Source organism: Hoplias malabaricus, chromosome 5 (genome assembly GCF_029633855.1).
Source record: "Hoplias malabaricus isolate fHopMal1 chromosome 5, fHopMal1.hap1, whole genome shotgun sequence".
NCBI lineage: Eukaryota > Metazoa > Chordata > Actinopteri > Characiformes > Erythrinidae > Hoplias > Hoplias malabaricus.
Genome location: NC_089804.1, coordinates 9,947,896 through 9,973,556, shown reverse-complemented (window position 1 = coordinate 9,973,556; position 25,661 = coordinate 9,947,896). Strand labels below are relative to the sequence as shown.

Here is a 25,661-nt window from a genome sequence, read left to right as displayed (position 1 = left end):
AGTGCTGATAACTCAAGGTTATTGGAAAGCTTAACGTTCTAGAAGGAGAACACTAATAGCCCAGTTTGGTTAGTTAGGCAGAAGACACGTGCACTGCATAATAAATGATGTGTAATACAGGGAGGACAATGAGCACAGCTCATTTGCCTATATCCAGGCAGAATATGTGCACTTCACAAATTAAACCTGTGTGATTACCTGACAATCCATACACACTCCTCCTCCTTTGTGCTCCCCATGTATGTTTACACTGGCTCTCTTCTGATCCATATCAGGGTCATAGTAGCAGTCAAATGCATGCCCATGGCAGTTACACGCTGTAGATTCAAACACATGTCGATCAGTGACACCCTGTTTGTTTTTATATATTATCTAGTTATAATTCCCAATCACAGATCATGGAAAGAAGACAAAATGTACAGGTTCTAAAACCCAAAATGTGTAGAATAATACCCTGTCCTCCTTTACAGCAAACTGAAAGTCAGCTTTTAAAGTTTAATCTTTGGTGGAAGGAAGGTAAAACTGTTTAACTGTAAGCAGTAGATAAGACTAAAGATCATAGATCAAGTAGAAGGGCAACAAGCAAGGACATAAAATATGTTTAGCACATACATGCACATACAAGTAAGAAAATAGAACAAAAATACAAGAAAGCTTCTCTGCACTTCTTTGAATATGAGAATGAAACACAAACTATCACTAAGAAAGAAATAATTTATGCAGTAATTTATGCAATAAATCATTTTTTTCTTATTAGACCACAATATTTTATTTCAAAAACAGTAACTTGCAAGAGAAATATACATTTCCTATGAAAAGTAATGGGACCTTTATAACTGCAGCAAAACATTCTGAAAACATCAAGGACCTCCGAGATTGTGTTTGGATCTGCTCATTGCAGATTTTATTTTGCATAAAAGCAAAATGCAAAGTTAACAGCAGTCAGGTGCTTCACTAAATTCAACACAAAATTAAACAGAAACAAAATGAAACATTTTCACCCTTCGAAAGTCTTCATTACCTCAGATAAAACTTCTTAACAATATTAATTCTTAGTAATGTGACGCAAATAAAACTGGAGTAAAGCAAAGCTTTATCAGAAAAGCGGAAACTCTTACTGCAGCAGAGTGAAGAACCTTATTATTGATATCTTTGAATTCAGAAGACATGTTGGATGTGTTCATTTTTGAAAACACAGTGTGTCTTTGACTAATGTTTATTAAATTCAGAACACACTTGCCAAATAAATTTATCACTTTTCTATGGTGATTATACAAGCTTGTGAGCACCGAGCTAAACATCTGTGTCCCTAGTGCGTGCACAATAAAGTAACAGAATTAAGTATTTATTCAATTATATAATGACAATCAATTTTACAAATAAATCCTAACCTTAAGAGCAACCCAAAATAACCACAAAATAACCATACACATGCTTGTATTTTCAGTTAAAAAAAATAATACATGGTGGCTTGGCACGCCATGTGGTCCTATTTTTACAGTGCGTGAGAAAAGCCAGAAGGGATTATGGCTGCTGAGCATGCCACTGTACTCCCTGCCAGACCCTCTTTTCCACAATCTGATGTCTTAATTTGCACTCAGAGCAGCCTCTACCTTTGACCTACAACACTTGTAGTTTTTACTACTATTTAATGTCTTTATTAATATCATAAAATCAGATCTGGTCACGTTTAGGGCACACATAGCTCCTCACACATAGAAATAGGCTGTATACCCATGGATATATGCAATTGGATTAAGTGAAATAGTGTATAGATCCCTAAATGTGAGCAGTGCCATGAAAGACTGGGAGTTAATGGAGGGCCACAAATATTTTAATTCACAACTATATCCACAGAATAACAGTCCACTGACTAAAGGACAAAGTCAGTTTGACAGGGTTTAAATCACAGCTACAGAAAGCACACCAGGAGCATATAGCCTATAGCAATTATGCCCATTCAGAGCGAAAAGCAGGATAAGACAGATAATTATTTGCATGCTCCACCACCATGACATACACCTCTGGCATTTTTTCTCAGAAAGAAGTTTTCTTGGCACTGCACTCCTCTCAATGAGGGGTGCTCAAGGGGTTTGAGAAGCTTAGTTTTCCTTTCTCCAAAAGAAAAAGGGATAAACTCACGTTCGCACTCGTTGGCACTGTAAGTGGTTGCAGGTTTCCATGGGAACTGGTTGAAGCCGGGGCAACAGTGGTCACATGATGGTCCACAAGTGTTGTGTTGGCAGTCACACTGAAGCCTGTGACAGTGAAGGAAGACAAATTTATTAACAATAAACAATAAACAACATCCATCAGCAGAGAGTGTAAGAGAGGGGGAGAGAGAGAAAGAGTGAGAGAGTGAAATGAAAAGAAATAGCATTGCTTGTATTCATAAAGAAATTAATATAAAGTAGTGTGTTCTCCCTGTGTCTGTGTGGGTTTCCTCCGGGTGCTCCGGTTTCATCCAACGGTCCAAAAACACAAGTTGGTAGGTGGATAGGCGACTAAAAGTGTCCATAAGTGTGAGTGTGTAATTGAATGTGTGAGGGTGGTTCGCCCTGTAATGGACTGATGACGCCATCCAGGGTGTGCTCCCGCCTTGCCCTCTGTGATTCCGGGTAGGCTCCGGACCCACCGCGACCCTGAACTGAATAAACTATGAAAATGAATGAATATAAATGTTCTTCCTCTGACAAGACCTTTCTTGTGGTCTTTTATTTTTTTATTATGATAAAAACACAGAAATAAATAAATATTTCTTGTAAAGTGGGAGTCCGCTGGTGTAGGTAATGGTGTTAGGTAGTGGTAATAGCTTTTAATTATAGAAGTGTAAACATTCTAACAATGATACTTCAATAGACTGGTCATGAGGTGTCTTACAAAGGCAAACCATTTTGACCAGGATTTTACCAATTTGCAGACTTGAAAATATCTGTTTTATTCCATTACATGAATTGTATTTGCCAAATAATCCAGTTGTATATTTTAGAAAAAAAATTTAAAATTCTCGTGTCATCTAAAGAGCTAATTTTTCAAAATGCGATCAAAATTCTAATCTAAATTTTCAGAGGATATAGTAGAATTTACATTCATAAATTCATGTATGAATGTAATTCCATGTTATTTACATTGTGTGAAAATTTCATGACGAATGCAAAATCATTTTATGTTGATTTCCACTGAAATCTAAGAATATTATTCCTTTCTCCTGTAAAGTTACTATTTTGGAAATAAATGTTTTTCATTGGAGAGTGACAATATATTTAAATGTATTAAAATAGTATACTTATAATAATAGCCTATTTATTGGACTATAAACATTTAGTATATACAGCTCCAACAGTTCTTAATACTAGTGACTGTTTGAAACTAAATCCAACACAGAGGGAAGAATGTCAGTATTGTTCCTGGCTGTAAACTATTCTCTCCAGATTTATACACTGATTTGCCAAATATATACACACACTCATATAATATATACCAATATAAACTACACATTTTACTTTATCACCAAGCTAATATTTACACTCTACAGATTTGGTGCAATGATCAGCGGTCACACACACACACATACGCACACACAATATAGTCTTTCAGTCTGACTGGAGGGTTCATGTACAATGTCAGTGTAATTTTTCATAAGTACACAGTTAAAGAAACTCAAAGCCTTATTTCAAATGACCCAAAAAACCCTCTACCATCTGGTAACCGTTAACCCCTTAAACATCCCTTACTGCTCCTGAAAGGCATTAAATATGGAGTAAAATAAATCGCTGCACCTCCAAAGATCAGTTTAAAGGGGAGATAAGCGCTGACTCTGGCCCTGCTAATTACCTCATACATCACCTCAGTATTGCCCTGGCCACTGCAGAAGCCTGCAAGGCAAACAGGTGGGAACGACAAGGCGGGTGTTGCCATCCAGTCTTCCCGATTAGTTAAGACATAATTTGAACATTCTTTCATTTATTTTAAGTTAAACAAACACTATGCAAGATTTGGTGTTTTTGCTCCTGGGCTCCCCCTACAGTTGCAAAGTGTAATTCACTTTTACAGCACTGTCCTGAAATCAAGGTGGGTGGAGGAAAGTGGTTTCCTACAGTGCTGAGCCCAGAGTAGCAATGACAGAGGATCTATTGTTAATATGAAAGTCTTTCTATAATGCACTTATTACTTCCTGGCATATTGCACTCAATGTAAGGTATTTTGTATAAATTGTGCTGTAGTTTCCTCTTTTGTAAGTCGCTTTGGATAAAAGCATCTGCCAAATGCGTAAATGTAAATGTAAATGTAAGATTTCATCAAATTCAAGGTTACCCTAAATTTGGCAACACTGTCACTAGCTGTTTCCTAGCCCTAAATATGTCATGCAACAAAGGAATGATTTAAATTCAAATGTCTTGATTTCAATTGTAATAATGAAAAATTCAAAAGCTTTACAATATGCTCAAAGGCGTCCTCCCTTTTTCCAGTTTAAAAAGGATATCACCTTCATAGTGACGTTCCATACATAAAGTTTCCATTTTTAACAGATACGCATGCAGCAGATGACCTCTATAAGCTTAAATACTTTACCTATGACTAAAAGGTCCCATAGGTATATTCTAGAACAAGCTATAAAGTGTTTTGTCGTTCACAAGCCCATGCACAGATATATGCTCAACATACACACATGTACATCTCAAAAACATCTGCTTCAGGTCGGTCTAATCTATTGTATTCCTGTGGGTTTTAATAAATCTGTTGTCCGAGGAGGTAAAATGTTTGTACTGATTCTTTTGCACTCCATCTGACTCATACATCCTCACACCTAAAGCAGCAGGAATCCCTGGAATGACCGGATACAGCAACAAACCATTCATCAGCGCAATCCAGAGATAGGCACAGTGGAAAAGCCTATTTCTCAACCCCAGCTCTGCTATACACAACACTGAGAGCCAGGAAAATCTCAGCAAATTCCTGAAATCTTAAACAAACCACCTGCCAGTCCACTGGTGCTGACTGCTTCGTCTAAAGGATTTCTGTGATTAGAAAAAGACACATGAGCGTCTTCCAAAGCCATCATAAATGAGTGCTTTTGCAGTGAGGTTTATTTTACAAGTTTCAGCAGGCTAAAAATCACTAGACTTGTTATGAAAGCAGGGCTCATACATCACCGTCTGAATAATATGAAATTGAATGGGTTTTATTTATGTTTTTAAAAGAAAATGAAACCTGGATGACTGATTAACTAGACTAGTAGTTTACATATTGTATATAGTTATGTACTTTATAAAATAATACATATTATGGCTTTATATATAATTATAATGTTCAAGAACACTGTCGGTGCTGCTGATTTTCTTCCGAGTCCTTTTTGGTAACTCAAGCCTCTGTGTTACAAAGCTGGGAGTGTGAAGACTAGCATGTTCTTCCTCTAAAACATTTGAAGACACAGTATCTTCTTTCCAATCGCCACCAAAGCAATGTCACTTAAATTTAAGTCCATAATTGTAAATAGCAAAACCTGACTTTGGGGGGGGGGTGGGGGGGAGGGACACATGCACTTTGCAATAATCTATGTTTAATACTCATCCTTCATCCTCACTCTTAACTTTTGGTGTAAACAGCCGCAGCCAGAACAAACCTATACCATAACAAAGATTTTTCATGGAATTTAAGACAAAAGCCATTTCTCAATACGTTTTCTTGGGAAACGTCTTCAGTCTCAGCCCAAGTACTGTTCCATTTTAACGTCCACATCTAGCCAAGTAGAGTTCAAATACCCGGATGTGTTGTTGCTCCGCCCATAATATCCAGAATGCACTGGGACGTGACTTCTGTAGACTTGCGAGAGTCAGATATCCCAGAATGTATTTCGCACCTTCCTCAGCGCTATTAATTTTTTTGCACCACGGAGACGGTGACTCATCAAGTATTTTCCAATTACATAACGACCACCACGTCCTCCGGAGTTCGTACTCGCAAGTCGAACTCGCCATGTTTGTACTACCAAGTACAGCAGTTTGAACTTGAGCATTGTATTGAGAAACAGCCAAAGACTAACATGCAGCAGAATGTACTGAAGTGCAGGAAGAGAAAATAATTGGCTTTGCTCCTACTTGTAGGGGTCGTTGGGGTCCTTGGCATTGCAGGCTTCAGCATGGCCATTGCAAACACACCTCCCTCCGATGCTTATATCTTTGATGCTATAATAATACTGCAGTGCAAAATGCAAAAGACATATGAACATGGAATAGATTTTTTTTAAATCTCACTATAGCAATCCAAAAGGTGCCTTTATCAGAAAACAGATTCTATTTAGTGTAGCTAAAGTGTAGATAATTATCTTACCCGGCGGGTGACAGTGGGGTCTCTCAGGGCTTTGCCCATCAGGTGCCCCAGCAGTGTGTTGGTGCGGAGGAAGCGCAGACGGATGTTGGTGGCTTTGGTGAAATCCCTCAGCACAGGAGAGTAGGAGAAGTTCATTGCTCCAGGACGCCCATTTACCAGAGACACAACAATCTTTGGGATTGAAGGAGAGCTAAGACTTTTTAGAACTATACATAAACATATTAAGATATTCTTACAGCTGTGGCCATGTTTAATTCTTCAATAATGTTATATTACACTATAATGGATTCTATAAGAGATTCACGCATGACCCCAAATGTGAGCAAAGAGGTCTGTTAAGAAATTGTGAGAGCTTTTAAAATCATATCTTTCTAGATCTATATTGGTTGTAGATCATCATTTACAATTTTGTATACTGCAAGGCATAAGTGTGTGCATAAAAAGATATTAATAAAACTGGCATAAGAAACTGAATATATGTAACTGTACTGAGTGTCACAGAATGGATTCTAGCTGAATTTAACTGAACAGAGCTGAACTTAATTTTAAACTACATATAACACAGGACAATAGCCATTAGCGTGGTTTGGATGAAAGCTATTACCTCGCCATTCTCCAATGGCACTATGCGAGAGTATTCAGTTGTACAGATGACATCGTTGTCATGGTAGATGCGCTCAATCGTCCTCTGGCCAAACTGCTCAATGCAGTCCCTCTTAGAAGCTGAAAATTAAATGACCAAAAAAAAACAAGCAGATGAAACTAAAGCAAAGGTTTATTAGACATCTAAATCAAGAGCAATTACACCAGCAAAATGTATTTGTTGACCAAAAAAACAGAAAAATCTGTTTATTCAGTTATAAGTCAGAATTCATGCATTCATACTGGATATACTAACTATATTTAAGAACAATTTACTTGACCTTATATCATTCTTTGCAGTAATCTATGAAAACTAATATGTGTATATTTATGTATATTTATACAGGGCCTTAAAAAATTTGGATGTAATTTATCACTCCCATTTATCACTGTAACTCCTATAGCAGTGAAGATGCCTTTTAGTGCAAATCATGTGGATTTAACTGTCTCAACATCCATTCATTCACGCACTGCAAAAAGGCTAACTTTTATGCAGTTTCACATACTAACACCCACATGCACGTACACAGCTCAGATATCCTCGGTCAATAGGAGGGCATGACTCAAATGAGGCTCTAAGGAACTGAAGGTCATGTCTCTCTGTATACACACACACACACACATTTACATTAAGCACCTCCTAGATAATACAGAAAGGAATTCTGTTACACACACACACTCACCTGTTTGAATCCAGTGAGGAAAGCTACAAACTAAAAAGTCTATTATATTGTCTTATCAACTTCACCTTCACCTCTCTCTCTCTCTCATATTCAGAAGTTTTCTGTATTCTAAGTCACCATGGAGCTTGTGGGCCAGAGGAATCTGAATTCAATCCAATAACAGAATATTATACTTCAGTGTGATGATAATGTCACTGCTCAAAATGGCAGACAGAGACTCAACGCCTGTATTGTGGATGATTTTTGTTTTCTCGCCAAAGTGGCAAGGATTGTATTGCCACCTACAATACTGGTGGCATTTTCTGGCCTTCTCAAACACAGGGATACTGTGTGCATGTGTGTGTGCGTGTGCGTTTGTGTGTGTGTGTGTGTGGGGGGGGGTGAGTTTAGAAATGTCCTGATTATATGAAAATCTTAATAAAAAGCCCAAAAAAGTTTCATTAAAAAAAATTAATGTTTTGAAAACCGAAAAGGGGAACGCCATATCGGTTTTATAACTGATATTAAGATTTAAGGTTAAGGTTAAGGTTAGGTCTAACCACCTTGGCTACTAACCCCACTGCATGTCCGAATGTCTGTGGACACCTCCTCAGACCTTTTAACGTACACCCATTATTGGCATAGGCAATTAATTGTGCTTTCCATTTTAAATACATTTTTAAATAAGCTTTTAAAAACAAAAGGCATTTAGAACATTCTTGAGACGATGGTCTCTATGTACAATGCTTAAAGTCTCTTTTAATGTCAATTATCACTCTGCTAATTGCCTTTTAATTGGCAATATAATACAGAGTCATCACCTCTCACATTTGCTAAAACATTGCCTATTTAATACAAGCAAATATGAGTCTATATGAGTCACTCAGTAATCAAATTTCTCTCAGGACAAGGACATTTAGCCTACACCCTGGCAAGCAACTTAAGCAACACTCAAGGTGCAGTTTTCTTATTAATATAAAGTACTTTAAACGCTGAATGTTAAAGTAGGAGTTTATATGATTAGAAATATCAAAACAGAGTCATGTCTCACTGTCTAATGGCTGTAGACTGAAATAAGTGTTAAATGTTTACTGTTTCATGTGAAGGTCATCTTTATCTGCTTTTATTTCTGCACTTGTGCAAATCAGATTAAGAGAATACATGCTCTATACATTTACTGAACTAAAGACTACAATCCTTTCTAAGGTATCGGAGTGCACAGTCGACATGAACATTTGAATAATCAAGAAACTCTCCAAATCACTTGATGACTGTATTGTTGGTGTGTAAACGTAAATGTAAATGGACTCACAGCTTGTTGAATCAGAGTAACAACTGAACATCACTAATGTCCAACTTGAATATGTGAGTGTGTGTCACCCTGTGAAGGACTGGTTGCCATTCCAGGGTGTGTTCCTGCCCTTCACCCAGTGATTCGGGATCTTCTATTCGGTCGATATCCCATACCGATCTGATACCATCCATCCATTACCTGTAAGCACTTATCCAGTTCGGGGTCGCGGTGGGTCCAGAGCCTACCTGGAATCATTGGCCGCAAGGCGGGAATACACCCTGGAGGGGGCGCCAGTCCTTCACAGGGCAACACACACACACACTCACACATTCACTCACACACTCACACCTACGGAGACTTTTGAGTCACCAATCCACCTACCAGCGTGTGATTTTGGACTATGGGAGGAAACCAGAGCACCCGGAGGAAACCCACGCAGACACAGGGAGAACAAACCAAACTCCTCACAGACAGTCACCCGGAGCGGGAATCAAACCCACAACTTCCAGGTCCCTGGAGCTGTGTGACTGCGACACTACCTGCTGCACCACCGTGCCACCCTGATCCGATACCATTTATCATATTTAAAAACCTGTTTTGAGTTTTGTTATGATAGGTTTGATATGAGTTTTGAATGTTAACCTATAATTCAGTTTTACCTTACCTTTCTATCACCTCCATCTGTCATAGAGTGAAAATTCTCAGGTAGCTCAGAGACCGTCTCAATAACAGGTTTCACTCATAAATACACACAACAAACAAAGATCTAGTGGAATACTCACAGGCAAAGAACTGCCACGGTTGGTAGGTCTTCCCAAAGTCAACAGAGCGTTCCAGCACCCACAAATCAGGCCTTGGAGAATTAGCAAACTTGATGAGTACGTACGCCACATGGAAGAGCTGTTGGAGAAATAGATAATCTTGAAATATAATCTTTGACATGAGACATTAGAAGCAGTGCCTAAAAAGGGTCATACATTGATGTTAAAAGCCAATGGTTAAAAACGGACTCTAATTTCCAATATCCATCTTTTATTCCAACATCCAACCACACAGCTAAAAACATCAGGTGCAGCTTTACATGAAGAGGATTACTCTTCTATACAACACTAACATGCGAATGGAGCCCCAGTAGGATGTGATGTAGGTATTGGGTTTCAGTTAGTATCAGTTAGCATGACATGAAGACAGCCTCCAATGAGGAACAGCCACAGCAAATGATCCCACAGAGACCTGTGTAATCACTTTCATATTCAGGACGGTGAGCTCATGCAGTCAGAGGGGGTAACAGATGTTCTCCCAGAACGACTAAATCAAAGAGAATAACATTTAAAAACAACTCACAGGCTGTGGACTCTATTCTTTACCAGTCAGTCTTCATTAACTTTAGTCCATGATCAGACCTACTCTCATGGTCCCAAATTGGATATAAAATGGTTTTAGGGGATCAAATGAATATAAATGAAGTCTATGAATGTGGAACCATTCCAGATTTCCCTATTATTTCTGTTTATTGTCTATATTGGACTTCATTTATAGCAGCACAAGAATTCACACATTTTATTGTGCACTCTCTCTGCTATAAACCAGATACTGGCTGTTTTGCTTTGTCCTGGCTTATATTTTTTCCCACCATTTCCAATAGCTCAGAATACCCACCTGACACACACAACCCAAGCTGCATTCCATCTCCTATCTGGTTTCCTTCTGCTCCCATAACACTGGGTTATGTTCTCATAAGATATACCACTGAACAATTTTACAAAGTACAATGAATTCTATAAAACTTAAATACAACTTAAGTTTACAACATGCGCCGCATGGATATCTGGTCCACACAGAAACGTAACATCTCTAGGTATCACTATTTGACTTCTGAAATAATGATTCCAGTTGTTAAGGTTCCAGTCATGGAGGAGGCAGAAGAAAATATACAGGCCAACAATTTAGAGAAATGCTGTGAAGTTTTTCCCTAGTTGCGTCTTGCACGTGATGTTGGCTACAACCAACAACAATGTCACACCTTGCTAAATGGTGAGTGTAGTGTGCTCCAACAAGGTTATGGGTTGTTAAAAATAAATAAATAAATAAATAAAATGGCAAACCACAATAGCACATTCTGTGCAAGGGTCTTCATTTAGTGAAAAGTGTGAAACTGTCCAATTGTGAAAATAAAATAATTTTGTTGGGTGAGTGGTATTTACAAAATATTCACAGGGTATTGAAGGAAGCAAATTTTTTCCTCATAATATACAGATACTTTAGGCACAGCTATTCAGCCAACTATCCAACCCCTCCCCAACAGTACTGAAATGAGCCCTTATAGACTCCCACTGGCCTACCCAACTCTGCAGGGGGAGACAATCACAGTCAAATAGAACAATAAAAACAAAACATTTGTTCAAAATGACTTCTTGAAACATATCAAGGTAAAAACACGTTATGTACAAAATGAAATAAAAATTAATATCCTCTACCCACATGACACCCTCCCAGATGGTTTAACCCAATCTGGCTCTACTGAGCATGTCTAAATTTTACACTATTTAAGGACAGAAAGGACTATAAGACATTTGGGAAAGAGGTCTACTGGTCCTGGGTTGTCTGTTCTGTCACAAATGAAAACATATCTTCTTTTTTCTGGTAACTCAAAACACATCCACACATCCTCATGAGTCACATCCTCATGAATTCAGAGGGGGAAATTGGAGTCATCTGTATAGTGCTGCGCTGTTGTAGTCTTAATATTTTCTCATTCATGCTGAAAAGGTAGCAAAGTGATAAATATTTTTCTTGGGTAGTTTCTGAACAATAAATTTAAAAGCATCAGTTTATTGTGATAAATCATCTTTTTTTTTTTTTACTTTTTTATATTTTGTCATATACACAATTCTAAATAAAGTCCCAACAGATGTCCTTATAGAAAGACTTTCTGTATAATGTTGGAAGGAAGTATTACATTAGAAATGTCAAGAATTCTCAGCCTAATCTGTGCCTGAGTTCTTCCTCCAGACAGAGCTTTAGACTTAATGCTTTAACATCCATCTACTTCCTTCTGACTTCCTATATCAGCAGTGATGACAGCACTGCAACCTACTTAACCCCTTTCACCCAAACTACCACCCCAAAAACTCCCTGTGCTTTCCTGAAGCCTTACCATCAAATCCCACCAGCGGTGTTATGTTTTTAAAGCAAGTCATTTGTTGTGAGCTTGTCTAACACATCAAACAAAAACACTGTGGACACATCTGTGGAAGGTGCTGGGGAGATTGATCTGCCATGTTTTTGAAACAGTTAATCACATTAGCTGTGTGGCCTGAAAACTGAATTTTTACCAAGCTTAAAGCCCACAAGACCTGACAGGTGGGACAAGAAATGCCAAGGAATTCAGAACACATTCAGAGTGGCTATGGCTGAACTGTACAGAAAAACAATAATGTGGGATTGGGTTTTCTATATTATTATTTTTAAACTAGCTTTAAAATTGAGTGCAAGGAACTGGAATGAATATCAGTCATTGAGCAATGCTGTAAATTATGTATATTGAAATATTTAAAAAGTTTAAAAACCATATAATTATTATCAAAACAGTTTATATTGCGATATATATTGATATTGAATAATTGTCCAGCCCTAAGTTGGAATGATACAGATTTATTTCAAATTTATTCCAGCTTCTTAAATTACTTTTAGCTACTGCCCAAAGCTACTGCTTTGAAAGTGGCAGCCAATAAATGTCCAGTCTAGTTACACTCCCATGGGCTTGATGATTGCACAAATACCTTCCTTGGCTTTCTGCATTCCTGAGGTTTCCATAGCAATAGGCATGGACAAGCAATTCCCCGGAGACACGGATTTGGGAATGTAACCATAGGCACCTGAGCAACCGTGACAAGAGGGCAAAAGTACAGCGAGTGAGAGAGAGACATAGCAGGCCAAACACATGATAAGGATAATGAGGACTGATAACTTTACTAAAGTACTTTAAATAAGTCCTTTCAAAACCAGGATGTTATACTACCTGAATAAGTCTTCTTGTCTTATTTTAAAAAATTAAATTTATTCAAACTTCCACAAGAATGAAACATACAAAATTTGGCCATTATATGGACACCTGCTCACCTAGTGTTTCCCCTGATAGTAACAGCATTAATAAGAACTTTAACGCTCCTACTCTTCTGGAATGTGGCTGTATCAGATTTTAGAAGATTTCTGTGAATAATTGATTGCACTGAGCCAGAAGAACATGTGAGGTCAAGTAGTGATGCTGGATGATCAGTTCTGAATGAGAAAAGCCACAACAACTTATCACAAAGATGCTCTATCCCACGAGAAAACACAGTAACACAGTTCCACTGCTCCACATTACAAATCTAGGGGGCAAAATACTACTGTATATATATATATATATATATATATATAATTATTACTATCTATAATTCTGGGGTGTCTACAAACTTAACATTTGGAACATTTAATCCATTATTAATGGTGGCTCAAATAGGTTGTTTCCATTACATACTTGCAAGAAATGTGTTGACCTATTCATTTTCATTCACATGGACATTTTGAATATACCACTGTTTTTTTCAATGAGCTTCTGTGCTCTAAAATGGCACACAGAACACACAGGAGCATGTCTGAACACAGCTCACACTGGCAGATGTTTTAGGAGGGCAAATCCCCACCTTCTGTTTTATCGGCTTCATGACCACCTCTTTCTCCCTCTGGCCAAGTGTGTAAGAATGAGTGTGGAGTTAGACCATGGGGACTTAAAGACATGCTGGGAGTGGATCCTCAACAGACGCTCTGACGCTTCAGTGGCCTGACGCACACCATGCTTGGGAATAATGGTCTGCCTGTAAGGATGAGGAGGGATTTCCACGGAAACGGGAGAATGCGTGGCAGCTGCTGAAATCAGTTTACTCTCAGAACAGTATTATGTGCTGTGAACTAAACAATACTGGAGAAAAAACACATTGCAAATGCAATCAAATATTTACCTAGATAGGATTTCGTTGAGCTAATCATCACTCTAACAACATACAAAAACTGTGAAGGGGATAAGACATGAAAGTAACTCAAAGACAACTCACAGGCGTGGTCATAAACACCATACTGAGAAAAAGGAAGAGATATTAAAGAAGAAAGGGTGAGATATCTATAAAGCAAAAGCCAATATCAAGATAAAAATGACATACAGTGTGTCTGAGTGTGTGAAGGCTACAGCATCCTTGTGTGGGGGATGTGAAGGAAGAATGTGTAGCTCAGGACATATCATAGCTAAAGGCAGCTGTTACCCCCCTGAGAGAGAACTTCATTTGGGGTAACACCTCCATCTCACCCTTTCTAAAGCCAAGGGATCCAGTCCAGGACTTTCAGAAAAATCTCATTTACCATGCTTAGACTGTATATGTGTTTGCATAACAGGTTAAACTAGGTTCCAGAACTCCACCTTCACTCCTTCCATTCTGGGTGTCCCTTCCTCACTCTTTTTCGGTCTCATTCACAAGAGTTGAAACTTCTTCAGAGTTATTCTGTGAAATACTCAGTGGGGAAAGAACAGGTGTTCCTTCAAAAACACTCCTTGTTCGCCGCTATAAAGCTTAGCAAAAAGGCCCTGTTCACACCTGTATTTGACAAATGTTTTGGATGATCTGACCAGTACAGATACAGGTATGAACACAGCCCAGTGCATCTCTAGGCTAAGTCCTATGAAGGAACTACATTTACATTTACGCATTCGGCAGACGCTTTTATCCAAAATGACTTACAAAAGAGGATCTAACATTCAAACTACAGCACAATTTATACAAATTACCTTACATTAAGTGCACTAAAGAAGCATCATAACATCAGTGTAAAATGGTTCAGAGTAGGTGTAGTTTATTTTAATAATATTTATGCAGAATTGATTGTAAGTTTATATGTTTCTCCAAAGTAAAATGTGCCAATTACCCACACAGAATGAGTGCATATAATAATACCTCAAATGTATAACATTCTGTATCATCTATAGTTAACATGCTGAATTTGCAGTTCAATTGCGAGTAGAGTTGCAAAATTCTGGGAATTTTCAAATTTGGGAAATTTGCCATGGGAACTAACGGGAATTAACAGGTAAAGCATAATCTTGGCTAAAAATAATTAGATATGACAATAAAAAATGTGGAATAGCAAAGCTGCTCCTCAATCTCAGGCATTTTACAAACTGAAAGGCTATTGAGACCACATCTCCTGTATGTACTGTTCATTCCCCAATCACATGTACAGCATATGCCCAGATGATATGCCCAGGAGAGTTGCTCTTTTAATTGTTTTTTGATTGGACTTAGGATTGTTCTTTCATTGAAATGAAATGAAAGAATTAAGCATTTAAAAAGTTCTGCTTGCAACTAACTGTGTGTCAGTTATTATTTGCATTGTTATGCCTTCACGTCTGCTGCTGTCTGCTGCTGACAAAAAAAAAACCCAGTACATGATGATAGTGTATGATATAGTTCCTTTAAATTATCCTATTCACTCCAACAAATTTCCATAAATTTCCAAAGTTCCCAAAATTTCCATGGAAAGTTTACATTTTGGAATATTACCAAAGCTCCCAAGCTACATTTCCCATGGAATCTTACCTGTAATTTACTGGAAATTTATTGGAAATTTTCCATCCCTTTGCAACCCTATTTGGGAGTAAGATGCCCAACCGGTTGGGAAGCAGACTTACTATGTGCCCCCACAATTACTTCTCATTGATGTTGTTCTGAAACCACGCTTGCTCTAGGTATTTCACACCTAATCCCTTATTCCCTGCAATGGGCCTACAATGCACCATCTACACCACAATGTCTAATTATACTCTGCAAAATAACATGTGTTCCTTACAGAGTGATTACAGCTTACCCAATTGCCAATAGTAGGAGACCCCCAAACAAGTTGGGTCTTGAGAGAGAGAGAGAGAGAGAGAGAGAACACCCATTTCAAGATCAGCATAATGTACACAGGCCTTATCTTAACACACTCCACCGAGATTTTAAACCCAACACAGTGGGGCCTCACATTACACAAGCATCACCGGAGAAAGACTAGAGGATTACCACACACAGAGCACCGTTTTATATCTGAGCTTTCCTTTTACAGATATGGAGCAGGACAGTATGTGCTTTGCATCAGATATAACCAAGGTAAGATTTCTCATTCAGATGGAATCACACAGCTCTTCGTTCAACTTTGCTGTCTGAGCACAAGAGAAAACTACTCATAGTAGAAAAAAGCATGAAATTTAATTGCCAATTTTGTGCACTGATTTTAATTTTTCTGAGAATCAGTGTGTCTGAATAAAAGTATAGACAAAGGTTAAAAAAATAAAATAAATGACATTAAATAATATTTTTCATTCATTCTTTCATTGTCTGTAACCATATCCAGTTCAGGGCTGCGATGTGTCCACAATCACTGGGCTCAAAGTGGGAACATACCCTGGTAGGGGGCACCAGTCCTTCGCAGGATAACACACATCCCTATGGACACATTTGAGTAGCCAATCCATCTACCAACGTGTGCTTTTGAACCGGGGAAGAAACCAGAGCACCCGAAGGAAACCCATGTGGATACAGGGAGAACACACCAAACTCCTCAGAGACAGTCACCCGGAGCGGGACTCGAACCCACAACCTCTAGGTCCCTAGAGCTGTGTGACAGTGACACTACCTGTTCTGCCAGATTATTCCATTAGCCTTACAATGGGTATGTTTTTTGTTGTTTTTTTGACATTACTCATTAATTCTAAATGCAGTTTACGTGTGCAGTCCAATGCGCTCATACTGAGAACGGCTAAGGATTTGTCTCTGACACCTCACCCTTTATAACGGGTTTATTTAGTAATCAGCTTTTGAGAGGTGACAACATAAGACCTAAATGCACAGCTACAATACAAAGCAGGGACTGCAGGCAAGCAAAGAACTACAGTAGGTAAGCAGTAAACACAAACACCTGCAAACAGGTGCGGCTTACTTCCTTGCCTTCTCGCTTCCTTTAGACTCAAGAACTTTTGGAAAGCAACAGTACATTTTCAGACATGCATGCAGTCTTACTGAGCTAAGCAAACAACAAAAGCTTTGTGTGTTTGAACGGTGACTTCATGATCAGCCCTTAGTTGTGTGCATGGAAAAAAATAGCACATCAGTCCTCAGGTATAGGGGGCTGTCACTGCTGACATGTGTGATCATGCTCCATTTCCTCACAGAGCTGTAAGATGCACTTATGACAAACTGGCAGCTCAGGTATGTGTGTGTGTGTGTGTGTGTGTGTAGGCCTGAGGGTTGCGGGTGGGTCATCTGTTCACACCTGCTCTGGCTGTCTGTCCCCACTCCACCCCTTCTTTATTAGCTCCTTCTGCATCAAAGGGCTAAAAACCTTGACCCATGTTGTCTATGGCATGACCGATATATTTCTTGGCTGATAGAATCTGCGATTTTAATGTTCCAGTAATTAAAAAAATATTGACAATATGTCCATCAAAAAAAAAACATAAATACAATTCAAGAAACTGTTTTACCACTATTTATTTACGTCATTAAACAGAAAATGAACTGTAAAACTCTTGTTTGAGAGTTGTGGCTGTTTTTATTTACCAATTTTTTCATTGTAAGTTTATAATGAAAGATTGCTTTCAGAATCATACAAATGTTAACATCTGATTCATATTTCAACCCAAAATTTGCTGGCACATTTAATGTACGGATGAGAAAGGTTCATGAGTAACCCTGCATTACTGTGGTCAGTGTCTATATTTTATTAAGTACATGGGAGTGACTGTGTAGGGGTTTAAGTGCAGGGATTTGTGAATTCCACGCAGAATTAACACCACGTCTTTAAAAGTCCTCATCAACTGGACTGGCAGCCCTCTTAACCTCCAATCTGCTTTCAACATGACCTCTTCCTTCTTCTCATCCACCACTTTCTGTATCTCCTCATTACTGACAATGTCTGCCCTGTATTACTGACACCAAATAAGATCTTCTTCAGCCATCCAATAGTGGGGCTGACAGAGGTAAAAAAAGAAAGTTAAATATAGACTATTTACCAATCACCAAGTGAGCTCTCTGCACAAATATATACAATGTGCTGCATTAATATATTTTGGGTGAATTTTTATGCCGTAGTTGAAGAACTTGTACCAAAGTATGTAGAACTTGCTGCAAAGAAATGCACCATTTGTAGTTTATTTATTCTATGTAATCCATAATTTTGCTCTGCTTTGGTAAGCCTTTGACAGTCATTTCTGAAAATTGGCAGATGGTTTATTATCACTGTAAATCTGTGTATACTGACTGATTTATATCTTCAAACCTTGAAACATTGGAAACATCTAATATCCAATGTTGCCAATATATTAATCTGATTATCTCGTCTCACTGTCACTTTGTCAAATGTCATATTTGAATAATCAATATTTAACCAGCAAAATGTGAGGTTTGGAAGTTATCTATGAGTCTAAAGCCCTATTCGGACAGGATTAGTTTTACCTGCAGACGTGACGTGAAGTAATTACTACCGAAGTATCTCTGTAGTTTTAATCTCAGACATTTTTCCTGAAACATTTACCTATTGTAAAATGAGCAGTAAATATAACCCCAGGTTATATTAATCCTGACCGAACTGTCATGTGGGTGAGTAATCCATCAGATCCCGGTGTAAAGTAGTATTATGTAAGTTTTCTCAAGAATGGAGGATCAGGCGGAGGCCCTTAGTGATGAAAATGGTTCAAGTACGACGCTATGCTCAGCTGCTGAATGATGCAGCACGAACTAAAGTATCCCTCAGTGGGGAGAAACTTCTGGTAGCTGTAAGTATGTTTTTTGGGCACAACAGCAGCCTATAAACGTGATATTGATGTGTGTCCTACTCAGTAAATCATGGTTAAATAATTTATAATATCAGTTATAACAACTGTGTGAAGGATTAGTAAAGTTTTGCCATCTCCTTGCACATTATCTATTTTGAAGGGTTGGAAGGTATGGTTGTTGAGGGCTGAACACTTCTGGTGTGTGGGCTGGTCTCAGCACAGTAGTGACAGTCTAAATACTTCATTAGCTCTGCTGTGTATGATCCACACTGTGTGATGGCGATGCGTGAATTGAATATCCACTCCCATCTCAAAAAATGTCTTATCCAGTGCTAATCTACCACTGAACATTACTGATGTCTGAGGTAAAATGACATTACCACAGCTCCCCATGTTAAACTTATCCCCACCATATAGGGCTTAAGTTGATGTGACCAGTAGCTGTGAGCGCTCCCTTCTGTTTCCACTCCTGCCAGCTGTGTCTCTCTGGTTGTTTTCTAAATTCCAGATGCTGTCCAGACTCTGCTAATTAGATACCCCTGCCTGCTTGTCTTATCTATGTCTCTTCCATCTGCTCTCTAAGTAACACGAATACACACTTCTCTGTGAATGTGAGTGTGTGTAGGTGGTTCCTGCCACTCCTGTGGCCTTGAGCCTCTACAAACAATGAGAATCCTAAAGAACCTAAATGCACCAAGCCACCATCAGCCATTACTGAATCAGGCAGTGCATTATGAGTTTAAGAGTAATTCGACATACATATCACCAACAAGAGATAGGAGCAATAAGAAAAGAAGGAAAGGAGGACAGGATGCAGACATGATGAAAGAAAAGGCGAGAGCAAGGAGAAGAAACAGAGAGAGTGGGAGACACTCTGATATAAAGGGTCAGGACCCAGAGAGGAAACAGACCAGACAGGACAGAGATTACTCCCACTAAAAGTGAGAGAAAGTGAAATTGACAGAGAAAGAAATAATAGAGGAAAACAGTCAGAAAGAGTAAAAAAAAAAGGCAGAAAGAAAATGAAGAGAGAGAAAGAAATATACAAAGAGAAAAGAAAAAGAAGTGAAATGGAAGAGTGTCCAAACAGCTTTCTAGGAGACACAAGCAGCTGTCACTTTCTGCATTGACTCACGCTCACACAACCCTACACTCTAATGGCTTCAGATGAACACCACTTCACCGTAACATAACCTTTACTGTTACTGACACTCAGGGGGCAATGCACACCTTCTGGACAACAGTTGGATGAGCTCCATTCAACACACTCTTTAATTAAGAAGACACAAAATGACTCGTTTACAAGCAAATATTTAACATTACAGGCATGCATACAGTTTTACAAGCAATGTTTGTGACTGATGTAGAAAGAGGATGTCCAAAAGTTGTGTAATTTTCAGGTGGCTGATCGAGACCAGATAGAGAATGTCAGCTATCCGTTTACAAGTGCATTTCATCCATTAATCGCCTGAAACACCTCACAGTAACAAGCATGTGGACTAGGGCTGTGCCGTATCATATAGTGCGCAATAATATCACAAAATGTTTTCAAACAATAAAAAAAATCAATGTTGTGATAATCGTGATATTCTGACTTGTTTGTGTAATATTCGTCATGCATTTACTCGTAATATGGCATTCATTATGTGAGTCATTTATTCACAGCGACAGGTAACGTGGAATTTTGCTCTGCGTTCAAAGAATTTGCTCCAAAAGAAGAGTGTCTTCAGTCGTGTGGAAGTTGATTGGATATAAAATATCAATATACTATATATATATTTTATTCAATGGCTGTGTCAGAAACTGTGTACTTAATCAGGATGTACTGAATTGGATCCAGTGCACACTGCCCGAACATTAAAGCAGTGCGCTCTTTCAGTACGCAAGTGTGCACTACCCAAGTCACCTCGGACAACTACATCCACCATCTTACCAATGTCCTTTGATGTATGATGTCACACCACCAACGACAAAAGTCCCACTAGTCGCTAAAAGCCCCGTTCGCCAACTCTGTTGTTTTCATTTTGTATCTTTTTGCGAAACTTACAACGAATCTTTCCCTAAAGATTCTAACTCCACACTGAAACTGTATTGTGCAGTAGCTTGGAGAAGACGCACTATGGGGCATTTATTGATTCTTAACCTCAGAAGAAATTAACTTAGCTTGCCTTCACTTTTAACACTTTTCAAAATTCCAAAAAGTTACATTAATAGCACTTTAAACAACAAGCAACATTGGTTTGTTGTTTTCCACAGAGTTACTCATAACGTTAATTAATATTGTCCTTAATCGTAATATTTTTTATTTTTATTGTTCTATCATACTTACACGTAAAAAGCCGCCTCCCAACTTTCCGCCATTGTTTTTTCTCAGCTCCGCGGCTCCAGTGGAATCATGGGATAGGACAATGTGCTGGGGTTGCATACTTCGTCACAGGGACTTTTTGCGTACTGCTCAATGAATATTTTCAGAAATTCAGACAACCTAGTCATTCTCACGTAATGATTTTACATACTGTTCAGTATGGGAGTACATGATTTCGAACGCAGCCAATGTCAGAATCTCGGTAAGTTACAGTTGTTTACAAAATAAGCAAATGTTTACACATTTATTTGCTGTTCCTTCTAAATGTTTGAAATTGTTAATTCATATTATCATATTATATTTATTACATTTATTTTGTTGTAATATATTCTGAAAATTAATAAAAGTATTTTTCAGTGTTTTTTCATATCGCCAAGAATATCGTTATTGCCAAAAATACCCTAAAATATCATGATATTATTTTAGGGCCATATCGCCCACCCTAATGTGGACCTGTGTTTTAGTGCTCAGGATGTCTCAACTAATCCATGTTTTTGCTCAAATTTAAACCAACCCAGACCACTGAATGCATCATGATCACCATAAAAAAGGAAGTCCTATGCAGAATGTGTAGCTTCCAGTGCAAAAAGAAATATACCACATTTATCATATTTTCTAACAATTCAACCGTACAGCTTGTCTTTAGTCTTCAAAACAGATCATCAAAAGAGAAGGAATATTTTTGAACATGTCAGTTAGCTCATGATAGATTTTACCTGGTTATTTGTACAGTTTAGTTTAAGCTGCTGTATGTTTATACAAATGAAGAAAATAAACATATAAATTGACTTATATTTTGTAATATATTTTGTATATATTTTTATAAAGTTACATTTTTGTAATACTAATACTGTTCTAAAAAGAGAAAAACAAAGTTCAACTGTATCTACCACTAAAAAATATTTACACACTATACTATCTATGAAGAAAGGTTCTTGACACAGCGTATCCAAAACATTCTATAATATCTCCCTCCTGGCATGTTAGATCTTTCTTCTAAGCATGCCAAAACCTGTGAAACCTTTTACAATTTTGCAGCAAGAGAACTGTAGTGCAGTATAGAGAGTATGTTTGCATGACTTAGATCCTAAATTGAAACTGAATTCGAAGTTGGCAAATAAACAGATGCTATTCAATCCAGAAATGTTTCATATTTCTGTGTTTTCTACTCAAACATCCTGACCTGTACATTTAACAAACAGGCACCAGATTCGCAAAAACCTCTTAGTGTTGAGATCATCTGAACAGGAATAGAGAGTGTTCAGTATAATGGTCACCTTACCGCTTAGGTAACCCAGCACAGGACTGTAAACACAAAATATTCACTGCCCACTATAAAAGTGCAAACTATAAAACTATTACAAACTGTAGTTCTCATGTATAATTCATTAGCTATGTTCTATATCCATCACTGGTCAAACAACTATAGGATAACTGTTGACCAGATATTATTTGGGTGATGGGCCATTATCAACATAGTAATGATTTTGACATGCCAGGGTCAAAAAAACACCAAAAATATCCAACCAAGAGCATTTAAATACTCAGAAACTGCTTATTGATTAAGAGCTGATAGAGGAGGCTTAATGCAAACATGCATCAACATTTATGAAAAGTGCTACTACTTGTGACAGCTGGAAGCATGATTTGGTTGTGAATGTGAACACTCCTGACCAACTTCTTCATGAGAACCAGTAGTGCTGGGCGATATGAGCGCAAATATATATCATGATTAATTGTACATTTTACCACGATTGCGACTAATTAACAATATTTTTGTATTTTTGACTCTCATAGTTCAGTGACGAGGCTTGTACTGTAAATATGCTCCAGTATTAAATATGGGAGATTTTTTCTAATGTTGTTGGGAGCTTGTTCCTCTCTTGTTTTTTTGAGTACTGTTTATATTTGGTGGTGATTTGGTCACTGAAACTGTTATTTTCAGCGTTTACATTTGACTTTTTGTTAAGTGTCGCCTTAATTATAGTCAAAACACAGCACGTCCAAACCACAGACTCTGTGTTTTTCTTTGGTACGAGCTGCTTGTGTTGCTCTGTTGGCCTCTGCGTTTAGGTTGCTTCCATGTGGCAGAATCACGTACAGCTTGGTAACATGGTTTTAAAGGGACAGTACATGAGCACACAGTGGGGACATAACAGAATATAAATAATTGATATAATCAATATAAACAAAATTATGTTGATTAGAAGTTTTGAATGTCAGTTTCAATTAATTTTCGATTAATTGCTCAGCCCTAAGAACCAGATATCTATTCCACATTTCAGCCACATTTGGACTGAACAAGCTATTCTCCCCACAATCTCAAAAGTACCACACTCTTCAGGGAAATGGCCCAAAGTCCAGAATAAAAGTTTAGTGTTAAAACAAAACAAAGAACTAGTGTTTAACAACGTGCTGAATAGTGGCTGAGTCAGCCTCTGACTGCAATGTTTTATAATAGAAGAATGCCAAGGATGAAACAGGCAAGATATGAAGTGTGCTGCATGTAACATGAAGGTCAAAGGAGTTTCTCTGTCTAAAAAAACTTAAAAGACAAGCCTCTAGCTTCTTTAAGAATCTCACAATGCTTTCCTCCCTGATTCCTTTGATCAAAGAGAGATTAGAAAATGAGGGTCCTTGGGTGGGTGGTATGCCACTGAACAGCTTGAAGGTGAAGGGAGTAGGCAGTGGTATTTACGCCCCTCACATGGCCACCCAAAGCAAAGACGACCCCTTCTTAGTACCTTGTTCCCGCTCCCCGCCTCTCTCCTCTCCTCTCACGCCCTTCCCAATGGGCTATTGAGAGAATGAAGGGCCAGAAGAAAGACTTGCCCAACAGTTAGTGTTGACCAGGCGAAAACAAACATTTACACTCTCATTAACCCGATGGGCTCTTTGTTGGCATTCTCTTCAGGGCTTTTTGCCTCTTTCACGAGCCTCTCCCCCCTACTTTTAAAACAACAAGGACACAGTAATCTCACATCAACGTGGTAGAACAGTGAGAGGACAGGAAGCAGAGACACAGGGACAGATAGGAAGTTAGAAGGAGAAAGAGACAAGAAAGATATTCACAGGCTGTCACGGCTATTTTAAATATATCTGCTACATTATTTTGTGAAGTATATGTTATTATATATATTAGCTGGGCAGAGCAGCCTAAATCCACATTCCAGTTACTGTATTTGTAAGTGACTGAAGTACCATGGCAAATATTGGTCAGGTAGATGTACCATCCATTCTAGTTTTGGGTCCTTTTGCTCTGAAATAAAATGATAATGCCACAGTGGATGCCTTTATTCACTTTATTCCTTCAAGTATTTAACTTACCCACCACTGACTATTACCCAACAAAAGGTTTTCACCTGATAAAGCACCAAAGCAGCAGTTATAGATAATATCTGTATCATTCTTCTGAGTATGGACAACACACTTTATGAATGTGTATATAAATCTAGTGAAATTACTTTACTTTAGCAGAAGAAACTGTCCATATTATAAATTAATATCTGAACAAAATTCTTTGGGCACCAATATTTTCATTCTTATGCTAAAGGTTTATTTCCTTCAGCTTGTGCCTGTGACCAAACAGCTACATCCACACCACTATAATATTATTTACTTTAATAAACACCCTGTGCTGCTTCATTTTTATTTACCCCTCAGCCGGTAACCTCAGCTGTCCTGAAAGTACCCATCTTCTCTGATAAAAACTCTCAGAAGGCCTATTCATACTGTCATGTATGGGGAAAAAGAGGACGACACTGATTCCCCAAACCTCAGACCATATTCCTTGCCAGTTTGCCCACAGTTTAAAATGAAGCTGTTGTCCCCCCCGAGCACATTACCATTTCTATTTTTAACCTGACTTTATAATGCCTTTCCATTCAAAGGACAGGATTATAGAGAAGGCTTACTGCTTTTAGTCACAGAGGGTGACAAACCAGTGAACAGTGTCTACAGGAGGATTCATTCTGATAAAGCTTTACCAGACACGTCGAGATAGACTTAACAGAAATGTGCTTGTGTTGGAGTCAAACCACGACCATCACTGTTGGTTACTGATGGCAATCAACAATGTTCTTGTTAGTCAAAATACCCCCATTTCTCCCTCAGCATACGGGATATGCGATAAATCTAGCCTTTGCCTAATAGAAGCTCATGTTCTACTCAGAAACAATCTCTTTCAAAAGCCTTTGTCTCTGTGTTTTCCTTTATCTAAAAATATATGGGGTTGAATAAACGCAGTGCAAAATGTGTGGCATAGTTGAAAATAAAAGTAGCATGTTTTGAATGAATGCATTTAATCCATACACTTAAAACTAATGGTGTCTAAAAGGGTTTAGTGGAAAGCCACTGGGACTCTGAATGGTTCATATTTTTTAAACATGAAATGTTGGGTGTTGTGATCACGTAAAGACCGGTTTGGCAAACACTAGCCTAATCTGGTGTGTCATTAAAAATTAACCTGAAACTCTAAAGAATAAATGTTTTAATACCTTCCTTTGTTAACTGTGTCCATTTGTAATT

At 38.1% G+C, this 25,661-nt stretch overlaps 1 protein-coding gene across 2 annotated transcripts in view; it reads right to left on the bottom strand.

The window, feature by feature from the left end:
* lama5 (laminin, alpha 5) overlaps positions 1-25,661 on the bottom strand; it is an 82,632-nt gene that overhangs the window by 43,493 nt on the left and 13,478 nt on the right. For both annotated transcript variants that reach the window (XM_066670310.1, XM_066670311.1), the window contains exons 3-8: positions 9,711-9,828; positions 6,935-7,053; positions 6,331-6,501; positions 6,099-6,196; positions 2,143-2,258; positions 199-317 (exon numbers count right to left, since the gene is read on the bottom strand). In XM_066670310.1, the coding sequence (XP_066526407.1) occupies positions 199-317; positions 2,143-2,258; positions 6,099-6,196; positions 6,331-6,501; positions 6,935-7,053; positions 9,711-9,828 (741 nt within the window). The remainder of the gene's footprint in view (positions 1-198; positions 318-2,142; positions 2,259-6,098; positions 6,197-6,330; positions 6,502-6,934; positions 7,054-9,710; positions 9,829-25,661) is intronic.